The 11,993-nt window shown below is 41.0% G+C and overlaps 1 protein-coding gene and 1 long non-coding RNA gene across 5 annotated transcripts in view; one reads left to right on the top strand and one right to left on the bottom strand.

Moving 5' to 3' along the window:
- Positions 1 to 11,993, bottom strand: part of TMEM150C (transmembrane protein 150C) — a 74,115-nt gene that overhangs the window by 13,811 nt on the left and 48,311 nt on the right. For 2 of the 4 annotated variants that reach the window (XM_081812254.1, XM_081812256.1), the window contains exons 2-6: positions 9,573 to 9,969; positions 2,895 to 2,984; positions 2,028 to 2,081; positions 1,876 to 1,908; positions 1,377 to 1,444 (exon numbers count right to left, since the gene is read on the bottom strand). In XM_081812254.1, the coding sequence (XP_081668380.1) occupies positions 1,377 to 1,444; positions 1,876 to 1,908; positions 2,028 to 2,081; positions 2,895 to 2,984; positions 9,573 to 9,634 (307 nt within the window). In that variant the 5' untranslated portion in view covers positions 9,635 to 9,969. The remainder of the gene's footprint in view (positions 1 to 1,376; positions 1,445 to 1,875; positions 1,909 to 2,027; positions 2,082 to 2,894; positions 2,985 to 9,572; positions 9,970 to 11,993) is intronic. The other 2 variants (XM_006745336.3, XM_081812255.1) reach the window with 1 other exon arrangement.
- Positions 3,574 to 10,245, top strand: LOC115944891 (uncharacterized). The gene is made up of 3 exons (XR_014142963.1): positions 3,574 to 3,959; positions 8,866 to 8,985; positions 9,895 to 10,245. It is a non-coding gene; the product is annotated as an uncharacterized LOC115944891 (long non-coding RNA).

The raw sequence follows: 11,993 nt of genomic DNA, 5'->3' as shown, positions 1-11,993 counted from the left end.
CCTTTTCCAGAACCGGGGAATAGCCAGGACATGAAAATCCTGCCTACCAAGGACACGAGGAGAGTTCTTCAAAGACTCGGCAACTTCGGCATTAGGGTTGTGTCTGACCTCCTCCTTGGTGGTGCTGTGGCAGTCCGTGCCTTCCAGACATCTCCTGCCCAGGCAAAATGGGCTATGTTTTGGGGACGCCTGGGTGGTGAAAGGTTTTGACCCACACAGAGTTAGCTCCAGGGAGGAACTTTAGTAACTGCAGACAAGTCCCCCAGTGTGCTTCTCATTGAACTCCACGGGCTCAAGAGAGGCCTCCTGGGCCTCCCTGGGAACGTTCTCCACGTTTCTCATGTTTTGAGCCTTCTATACCAAGATTGTGCCTATGTTGCATGTTGGACCAACCATCTCCCTTGATTTTCCAGTGAGTTCTATAGGTCTTTCCTTTTCCTACAGCAAACGTTAAAAAAATAACACCTTAAAAATGAGAAGAACTTTTTTGGGGTGGAGTTCTACATAGATGAAATAATAGGTCACCTCTTTGGGGGACAGATGCCACCAAGGCTGAAATTCTCACCATCCAAAAGAACCATTTCCAGAAAGCAGTTGTTGAAAAATTTAGCTATCACCGGCCCATCCCCTACAGCATGCCAACGATGATACTAGCTGACCCTTTGAAAGACACCGAGGAGACTGGCCTTGGAGAGATGGTATACAAGGGGGACGTGGGAAAGGACAGAGAGAATGGCTGGTTCCCTCAGTCCTCAGAAGGAAACACTCACAGAACAAAGGGGACAGGATATGAAATGATGGTCTTGGGCCCTGAAGGAAAAGGACGGAACAGGGACCAGACCTGAGTACCAAAGGTTTCTTCTTTTTTTTTTTAACCTACATCTCCACTTGCCATCTTGGTATGTGTATATATATACAGGAGACGGCATCACCCATGTTAATGCTGACCTTTAGATCTAAAGACAGTGTCTCCACACATCAATATTTATCACAAAGCCCAGGCATTTGTCATCCTTGCCAGTGAAGAAATAAATAAGGCATTCTTTTTAACACAAATGTATTGCACGATTACTACATTGTCATGCAGGAATTTTATGGCACGTGAAATACAGTATTTCACGTGGCAATAGAAATAAAGTCAAGAATACACTGAAATGATAAAGATGATAAGGGGAAGAGAAGATGTAAGGTAAGCAAGGTGAACATGAAAGTACGAGAAAAAAGACCCTCAAAACGAAAAGCCAGCTTCAGCATATTGACATGATATGATACCAAATTATCAGCTAAGCCCACCGTGCTTTTGATGTGGGTTTGGGAGGATTTAAAATAAAAAAGAAAGGTACAAAGCACATCAAGCATTCTTTCACTCTTCTTACCTAGGAATGCTGCCATGTTCATGACTTGACTAAACACACAGCTTGCAGGAGGCTCGTCACCTGCAATACTTGAAAATAATGACATGTTTTATTACTACTATCTTAAAATCTGCCACCTTCAATGGTCTGTGTTCCTTCAAAACTCGTATGTCGAGATCCTAACCCCCAATGTGATGCTATGAGGAGGTGGGGCTTTGGGAGATGCTCAGGTCATGACGGTCGAGCCCTTCTGAGTGGGATTAGTGCCCTTATAAAAGAGATCCCAGAGAGCTGTCTCGTCCCCTTTCTGCCGTGGGAGGACACAATCAGAGGATGGCCATCTACAACCCAGAAGAGGGCCCTCAACAAGACCTGACTGCTGGCGCCCTGATCTTGGACCTCCAGCCTCCCGAGGAGCTGTGAGACATAAATTTTTGTTTATTAGCCACCCAGTAGCCCAAATTAAGTCATCTCCCAACTTCTCCTAGGATCCAACAGATCAGAAGAGCTATCGAGTTACCTTATATAGGGTGCGTGCTTCACGCCCGGTTTCCTGGAAAAGAAAAAGCACAAGTTAAAGTACAGTCATTTGTGCACAGTTTAACCTCACCAGTGGCAAAAGTTTTATTAAGTCTATTGATAAACAACGAATTACCCAGAGATTGGCTTTACCTTTCAGCTGAATTTAATGGGAAAATTTTGTCATCTTCCACAGCTATAAAGTATCTACGAAGAAAGAACAAGTAAAGTTTATAAAACAAAGAAAATTTTTTTAAAAGACTCATTTGTTTCCCAGTTTTACTAGATTAGTCACATTAAATCATATTCATTGTTTTTCCCAGCTGGGAAAAATCTCTTTTGCTATAATGTTTACCTACAGATCACTTATAAGCCTCTTTACAATTCAAATGTGATTATTAATACTATTTCTTGAATTTTCAAAACACCCTCCAAATTGATGGTAATCATTATAATCTGGAAACTGGGAAAACAAAGAAATAAGACCTTACAACTTTGAGGAAACTAAAATTAGAATTCAAATTTTCTAATTTCTCAGGAGTGTGCCCACCTCTCTCAGTGAACAGCAAGGAACTAAAATAATTTGCTGGAAGTGAAATAGTACTTGAAATAAGCAAGTGTGGGAGCATTTTGTGATAAGCTGAGTACCAAACCCAGTCATACCGGACTATGCACTGGACTGTGAATGGAATCTTTAGCATGTGAGAATAATGAGCAAATCTTGAAAATAATGAATCCCTATCACCAGTTTATAGAACGTTCATTACCGAAAGAACACGGGAACACAAAATAAAACCAGTATTCTTCACTACCTGCTTTGCATAATTTATTACTCACTCTTGCTCTTTACTTTGGGTAATAGAAGGGAAGACAAATGGGGACTTTAGCAAGGTCGAATTAGTAAACATTATTTTAAAGTATTTATAAATACACTTATATAGCTATGCCATATACTATCAAAACTACATTTTGATCTACACTGCACCGAGTCCTTAAATAATTAAATAAGAGAATACTCACACTATCCATAATCCAGCTGAAGTAAACAAAGTAAATACAAGAGGTAAAAACATCCATACGCTGCACTTCTTCCCATCCATGCCTGTATCACTGAAATAAAATCAACAGGCATTAATAACTAAGGCAAAAATTCACCTTACTCTTTCAGGGCGGAAAGGGAGTTTACTTTAACTGAAAAGAAGTGTGTTTTATGAAACCAGGATCCAAATCAATCTATTACTGCCACTTACGCTCGTGAAAGTCCCATGAACAGTTAACAAGGATGATAGTTGTCCAGCATTAGCTTAAATATTCCAGAGCCTTAGTTGAGAACTAAATGGGAAACTTCTCATAAACACAGTTATCCTTATATGAGCATCAATATTTTTAAGCAAGGACAAAAGGGTTTGGGTTAGGACTTTCAGAAGAGCTAGGTACCAAAGCTTATTCCAACCTACTTTTAGTGTGATTATTAACAGTTTTGGATTTATGGCTCTATGGATCTGGCATGTACATATGTCTACAGCTTCGCAGATAAGAATGCTAGAAACAAATGCTTACTAAATAAATTAGCAATGCAGGAGGAAATGACAAATGCTTTGCAAATCTGAACTTTTCTCATGACATGTTATTGAGCAACTATCTCCAAAGACTCTAAAGATGAATTTCAGGAAAACAATGCGTTGTGAATAATTTTAAATTAACTCCAGTGAACACAGTGGGGAACAAGAATAGATGTCAGGCATTTTGGATGTTATATTTGAAAGCGAAAATAAATGAATAAAAAGATTCCCCACATAAATGGAAGTGAAAAAGAGAAGCTGCAGGGGTGTCTATGAGAAATTGACCTCCACAGGTGACCTGCCAAACAGAAGAATAATGTAATTAATAGGTATCTCTAAGAAGCTATCACTGCTCATTATTTTGAGTTTTCCAGTGAACCACCAGTTGCTTACGAGTTTGAACCAGCACTGCTACATATCTGAGCACCTCCGTGATATCTGCTTTTGCACGCTGACACTCCCTGGACCTCCCAAGTCCTGGAATCAGAAAACTAACATGGCCCTCCCTGGAGGCTGGCGACGGGTAAGGTGTCAGGAAGGTCTTGGTTACCAGAAATCACCTGCCTGATAAAGTAGATCTTTCAGGTGAGGGGACACACACCCGAACCTAATAATGTATCTGTGACCAGTCGTGGTATGGTCTAAACAGCTGTCTGGGTAGGGATGTTAAATAAATGACAGTAGCTAGGAGTTGAAAGACATTAGAACTGGGGCGCCTGGGTGGCTCAGTCGTTAAGCGTCTGCCTTCGGCTCAGGTCATGATCCCAGGGTCCTGGGATCGAGCCCCACATCGGGCTCCTTGCTCAGTGGGAAGCCCTCTTCTCCCTCTTCCACTCCCCCTGCTTGTGTTCCCTCTCTCGATGTGTCTCTCTGTCAAATAAATAAATGAAATCTTTAAAAAAAAAAAGACATTAGAACCACTTTCAATCAATTTAATCCAGTCTACTCCGATCCAATCCAATCCACAAGGATTGACATCCTGCTTGTGCCACATACCATACCAGGTGGTGGAAATAATTGAGGTGAAGTCTCATGAATACAACTATTTATATGTAACAGTCTATTCAATATAGTAAAGCTATTGTAGGAACCAGCGGTGCCTACCCAGTTTGTGTAATATAGAAGGATGATGAACATTTGAAGCACACCCACTATGGCTGGTCAGTGTCTGTGCATTTATTTATGTCCAGAAAATTGTGGGCTTATAATAAAGCTATCAGTTTTGCTAAAAAAAAAAATAATTTCATCATTAGCCAAAGATGTAGCATGAGTACAGAAAACTGGAATGTGGATTGAGCATGCAAACCCATTATTCCACATCTGCCCCTGAAATCGGATGCTCGGACAGCATGAGCACAGATGAAATAGTTACACTGGAAGAAGAGTTCAGAGACCTAGTTCTCAACCTTAACGTTGCCAGTAATCAACTCTCTGGGTCTGGGCCAGTTACTTACATCTGTAACACCATTTCCCCAACTTGCTGCATGAAGACTGAATTTTAAAAGAGGGAGGACATCAAAGACTGTGCCCTCACACGGGAGTAGTACCCTAGAGGTTAACCTAAGCACGGTATCTTCTCTGTCTGCAGGAACAGAATGCTCCAGCGTACAAGAATCATCAGCCTGCAGGGAACCCATGCCTCTTAAGCATTTTTACAATAGAGTGGTGAACAAATCAATGCCAACGTGTTCATGTACAGGGGGGAATACAACTGCCAAATGGACAGATACTCACACTGGTTCCCCTTTTGGAACCTCTATCTGGGCAATCAAAATGTGGAAGCAGGAAAGTAGAATGAAGAGAGTTAACGAGCTAATTCTAAGAGCACAGCATCAAGCTACAACAGTTTTATGTGCTTGCTGCCTCTAAAGAGCAGCATGGTGGAATGGAAATGGTATGGTGGTGCATAGGCCTGAAATCCACCTCTGTCACTCACCATGTGTGTGATCTCTGGCTTGTTATTTCATCTCTTAAGCCTTAGTAAGTATGCTGATAACTTCATATTTGGGAGGATTGTGCTGAGAATTAATGACGATGCAGGTAGAGCACCTCACCCATAATACATACTCCGGAAGTGGCAGCCGTCCCAAGCAGATCAATGCCAGTGTGAGGCCGAGGTACTTGCCCTCCAAGGCAGGGCTCAGGACAGCTTAATACAATCTTCCTCTCTGGGCTCCTGCTTTTCTAGAAGAATGCAGACATCCTCCCTGAGATCCTTTGATATCTTTCAGTATGCATTGCTCTTCTTATTGTCAAAGCATCTAAGATGGCTAATGGCTACTGTCCTAAATTATTTTTACTAGTTTAATTATTTTTATTTTAAAAAATTTTTATTTATTTGAGAGAGAGAGAAGAGAGAGAGAGAGCACAAGCAAGGGGAGTGGGAGAGGGAGAAGCAGACTCCCCACTGAGCAGGGAGCCTGACGTGGGTCTCGATCCCAGGACCCTGAGATCATGACCTGAGCTGAAGGCAGATGCTTAACCGACTGAGCCACCCAGGCGCCCCTACTAGTTTAATTCTCATAGGGCAAACTAATACCAAATTCTGGGAAAACCATACGGTAAGGCTTGCCTAATGATAGATGAAATTGCTCTTTCTTAACCTCAAGGGATGCCTTGGGAGGTAAAAAGAATAAGTCTATGGATAATGGTATCGTTAGCTTCCAATGGAACTACTGTGGAGCTTCTTCAGAATTTTACGTTGGTCACGCTGTTCTTGCCGGGGTGGTGATAATGGCAAATTCACATGCTGTTGTAAGAAATAATACACAGAGATCCTGTATATCCTTCTATCTCCTCGATGATAACATCCTGTCCAACCATATAGTACAATATCAACAACCAAGATATTGACATTGATACAATCCTTGACTTCATCCAGATTGCACCAGTTTTATATGTACTCCTTTCTGTGTGTGTGTATTTAGTTTTATGCAATTTTACCACATGTGTAGATTTGTATGATCACCACCACAGTCCAGATATAGAACATACAGTTGCTCCTAAAAGGGGAACCAATATGGCATGAGTTACAGGACCTTAAGAATTCCTTTTGTTGCTCTTTTATAATCACACCCACCTTCCTTCCCCACACCCTCCTTTCTAATCCCTGGCAACCATGAATCCTGTCTCCATTTCTATAATTTTATCATTTCAAAATGTTATACAAGTGGAATCGTATAGTATGCAACCTTTGGGATTGACTTTTTTCTACTCAACGTAATTCCCTGGAGATTCATCTACGGTTTGTGTTTATCAGTAGTTTGGTACCTTTTATTGTTGGGTAGCATTCTGTGGTATGCATCTACAAATTTACTTATTCATCCATTACGGGACATCTGGGTTGTTTCAAGTTTTTGGTTATTGCAAATAAAGAAGCTATAGAAAATTAGCATATGGGTGTTGGTGTCAATGTAAGTTTTTATTTCTCCGGACTAAATTCCCACAACTGCAAGTACTGGGTTGTATGATAATTGCATGTTGAGTTTTTTTTTTTTTTTTTTAAGATTTTATTTATCTATTTGACAGAGAGAGAGCGCACGAGCAGGGAGAGGGGCAGAGGGAGAGGGAGAAGCAGACTCCCAGCCAAGCAGGGAGCCTGATGCAGGGCTCGATCCCAGGACCCTGGGATCATGACCTGAGCTGAAGGCCAACGCTTAACTGACTGAGTCACCCAGGCACCCCTGCATGTTTAAAGAATCTGTCAACCTTTTTCCAGAGTAGTTGTATCATTTTACATTCCTGCCAGCAGTGCACGAAGGGCTGTAATTTCTACACATCCTCACCAATGTTAGTTATTTTCTGTAGCCATTTGATTTGCATTTCCCTAATGATCAGTGATGTTGAGTGTCTTTTCATGTGCTTATTGGCCATTTATGTATCTTTGGAGAAATGTCTACTCACGTCTTCTGCATATTTTTAAATTGGGTTGTTTGGTTTTTCTATTGTTGAGTGGTAGGAGTTTTTTTTTTTTGTAAAGATTTAATTTATTTATTTTGAGAGAGAGAGAGAGAGCACAAGCAGGGGGAGGGGCAGAGGCAGAGGGAGAAGCAGGCTCCCCGTCAAGCAAGGAGCCCGATGTGGGACTCGATCCCAGGACCCTGGGATCATGAGCTGAGCTGAAGGCAGACGCTTAACTGACTGAGCCACCTAGGCGTCCCAGGAGTTCTTTATATATTAATATATATATTAGTTAATCCTTGGATATTAATCCCTTGTCAGATATATGATTTACAAATTTTTCTCCCATTATGTGAGTTGCCTTTTCACTCTGTTGATAGTGTCTGTCGATGCACCAAAGTTTTTAATTTTGATGAAGTCTACTTTATTTTTTCTTTTGTTTTCTGTGCTTTTGGTATTCTATCCAAGAAATCATTGTCAAATCCAACATAATGAGGCTCCCCCCTATGTTTTATTCAAGGTGTTTTAGAGCTTTAGCTCTTCCCTTTTAGGTCTTTGATCCATTTTCAGTTAATTTTTGCCAGTGGTGTAAGATAACTTCATTCATTTGCATATCCAGAACAATTTGTTTAAAAGACTCTTTTCCTCCACTGAATTGTATTGGCACTTAACAGGGTCTTTTGCAGGGCAAAAGTTTAATTTTTTTTTTTAAGTAAGCTCTATGCCCAATGTGGGGCTTGAACTCATGACCCCAAGATCAATAGTCACATGCTCTACTAATTGAGCCAGCCAGGCACCCCTGGTTATATGTATGTATGTATGTATGTATGTATGTATGTATCATCTATCTATCTATTTGAGAGTGCGAGCTGGGGAGAGGGGAAAGGGGCAGAAGGAGAGTGAGAGAGAGAATCTTAAGCAGGCAACACTCTCAGCGCAGAGCCTGACGTGAGGCTCAATCTCAGGACCCTGGGATCATGACCTGAGCTGAAATCAAGAGTCCAATGCTTAACCAACTGAGCCACCCAGGCACCCCATGTTTATGTCTTTTTAAACTATAGATCTCTATTGTCTTATTGAAGTGGGTTAGACCCTAGACAGTTTATAAATCACTTTGACAAGGATCAGGAAATATGTGATGATCTAAGTCAGTTTTCTGAAATAGTAAAGGAAGAGTCTTGTAATGGAGAACATATACTTTAGTCATAATACACCCTACCATGCCAGGTTGTTTTGGCAACTGATAAGCATGAGCTTGAGAACAGAACAATGAAGTGTGTGTGTGTGTGTGTGTGTGTGTGTGTGTGTGTGTGTGGAAGGCTCCCTTACCTACATCACCTCCCTATCCATCTTTGAGTTATTTGGTATTGTTTCTGGTATTGTTAACCTATCAATGCCCCATCTGACATATCTTGGTCCTGTTACTTCTTTCTCCCTCCCTGGTGGGACTGTATTAACCGCAATAGAGGACTCTGTTACATATACTTTTTTCTCTTCTTGTCCAAAATAATCTATTTGTCCTTCTTTAGCCCATATGCAGCTTATAATGTGACCAAAGAAACCTGCAGTAAAGAAACAACACTGATGCATTCTCTACTCTCTGCACTGGAGGAGGATTCTGGAGGCGGCAGGAAATAACGTTTGATTTGGTGAGGTTTCATAATCCTCTCTGAGCTGTTCTGGCTTAATAAGTTTAGATATTTGACTGGAAGTACCTCTGCAAAGAATAAATGAATAGGTCTATTAAATTAACTCTCTTCACTGCCTCAGTGTTATCTGAGAATTAAAAGTTAAAACGGAGATGGTTCTCTTTCTTCTATCCTTCCAGACACCATCAAAATAAACTGGTCCATTGCTTCCAGTCACATTAGAAAGTATCACCCAAACTTTACTTACATTTCCTAGCAAGGACACATTCTACCCTTTCCCTGAGCTATAGCAACACCGTACCTACCAGCTAAGAGAGGACATTTTTCCTTGCCTTTTTAAGGAAAAGAGGGGGCGTGGGGAAGGAGCACTCCATGCTCCTAAGATGCTTTTATCTTTGCATTCTGAATTATACTTCTTTTTTTTTAGTCTGTGTAATATTTACTCCATTGATATTAATCTTCCAATAATACCTCAGAGTAAAGAAACTTAGGATAGTTCCTGTGTCCCAAATGGTAAACTCTATCTGGAACAATGGCACCTAATGAGTTTCTGACAACAGGAGGAAAAGAGCCAAAATTGCACAAACCTTCTTGAAGGGGTTCTGGCATTTAGATTTGATTTGGAAGGCTCTCCTCCAAATGGTATCATTTATCCAAATGATTTGCAAAGCTGTTATCCAGATGGTCAAATCCTCCTAGAGAGCCAATACGAGCTCTCTGTACTCTGCACATGTCTATTGTGTGTCCTTTTCTTGCAATAAGTATTTCCAAAGTTTGAGTGAGCTTCACTCTCTTTCACCCCATCTGTGGCATGAGTGAGACTGCATCGTGGAGACTCGTCAGCACAGAGTCACAGGCTGAAAATGCTGCTCTGTCCCCTGCTTCTCTGAAGCTTTCCTTCTTCCTCAGAGAGAACCTGACCTGTCGCAAACATTTGTGGTGGCTCCCGCTGGTGACACTTCGGTTCTTCTGTAAGTCCTCCAGCTGTAAATCATCAAGAGAAGACCTGGCCATTTGAAAACTTACAATCTCATGGAAGCAAACAAAGTGTTACTTTAAAAAAAAAAAAAGATTTTATTTATTTGTCAGAGAGAGAGAGAGAGAGAATGGACACAAGCAGGGGGAGCGGCAGGCAGAGGGAGAAGCAGGCTTCCTGCTGAGCAGGGAGCCCGATGTGGGACTCGATCCCAGGACCCTGGGATCATGACCTGAGCCAAAGGCAGACGCTTAACCTTAACCAACTGAGCCACCCAGGCGCCCCAACAAAGTGTTACTTTAAGCACGCTTTACCTGGACACCCAAGATTCCAACTACTTTAACTGACTCGAAAAAGGGGTCTTGATAAAGTTGAGGTCATATAATTATTTATACCTTTATCATCAAATTTCCAAACAGATGGTTCTTACAGTATAACCTCATGAAGCTACTGAGGTCAAAGAATACAGCATACTGTTACCAATGATAATCCTTGAAGACAAACCTTCTAGTCTATCAGCGATGGTAAAACTCCGCCAATCTACAAATGGAAAAGTAAAGCCCACTGGATCATCTTCATTTACAGAATTTACAACTTTATTGGTGAGAAACCACTTATAATAAAATGTCCCCAAGGTAAGATAATATTTTCTGGGGCTGGAAAGGATTTGCCTGTTATGAGTCAGAAGGATTTTGCACAAGCTAAGGTCATAGTTAGGAGGCAGCTATAGCTCAAGGACTCTCGAGCCAGATGACCATGTCTTCGAGTTTCAGCTCTGCCACGACTGCTTGTGCGAGCCTGGTTGTTAATCTCTCTCTGCCTCAGTTTCTTCGTCAGTCAAGTGGGAATAATAATGGTACTTACTCAGAAGTTTTTTTATGACGGTTGGAAATACATTGAAAGCACTGATAACTGCTTAGCATTTGATGGCTTTTCAATAAATGTTAACCATATTCCACTGCAAGTGACGTTCGGGATCTTTATCTGTTTTTTGTTTTTTGTCTTTTTAATTCTGTAATTTATCAGGAAATGAGCTCCCTGCCAAAGCAATTTTTTCTTTCTGCTCTCAGGGCCAGCTGGAATGGAACAGGAAAGATTAACGAGTCACCCACTAATAATTGGGATTGTCACAGTGTCTATGAACCAAGAGCATCCTTGATTTTTTTTTTTTTAACTTTTTGGGAATCTTAAGTTATTTTCCGGTCGTGTCATGAGCAAATGTGAAAGCCTTGTGTTATTTTGTAATTCATTTACAATAATAAGGGGTAATAACAAGGACTACTTGTTTTGTTTTGCTAAAATGTTTATAGGCTCTCAGATACAAATCTGCAGTACAACCAGCTCATTATGCTGACAGTAAAAATTTGCTTTCGCTGAATCCTAAGTTTGGGAAAGCATAATTTGGGTGACCTGGTGTCATCCTAAAACATATGACGTTCTTTAATTGGATGTGAACAATATTTTTCAATCAATGAGGTCAATTTTGCCCCAAAATGATTTTCGTGAGTACCGGCAAGAGAAAATATATTAATTAGTAAAAGATTTCCGTAAAATATTACCATCTCCAAAAGAACATGATGATTTCTAAGTAGAACCATGGTGACTGGTTTATCCCCAGTGCTCTCTTGATTTCTAAAAGCAGTTACCATCATTCCACTGACAGATCACTATAGGGATCCTCTCATGCTAGTGGCCCAAAGAACTCTTTCTCTCAGAAACAGATGGTAGACACTGTCCCCACACCATTTATGGAATAATCCCAGAAAGAAGCCCCTCCTACAAGGTTTTCAATTTGATATCTTCTTAGAATTTCTAAGAATTTCCCCAGAGTCGGGGCGCCTGGGTGGCTCAGTTGGTTAAGCGACTGCCTTCAGCTCAGGTCATGATCCTGGAGTCCCGGGATCGAGTCCCGCATCGGGCTCCCTGCTCAGCAGGGGGTCTGCTTCTCCGTCTGACCCTCTTCCCTCTCGTGCTCTCTGTCTCTCATTCTCTCTCTCAAATAAATAAATAAAATCTTTAAAAAAAAAAAAAA

Source organism: Leptonychotes weddellii, chromosome 2 (assembly GCF_054177405.1).
Source record: "Leptonychotes weddellii isolate Sample4059 chromosome 2, ASM5417740v2, whole genome shotgun sequence".
Taxonomy (NCBI): domain Eukaryota; kingdom Metazoa; phylum Chordata; class Mammalia; order Carnivora; family Phocidae; genus Leptonychotes; species Leptonychotes weddellii.
Note: the sequence above shows the minus strand (reverse complement) of the source record. Positions and strands in the feature narration are given on the sequence as shown.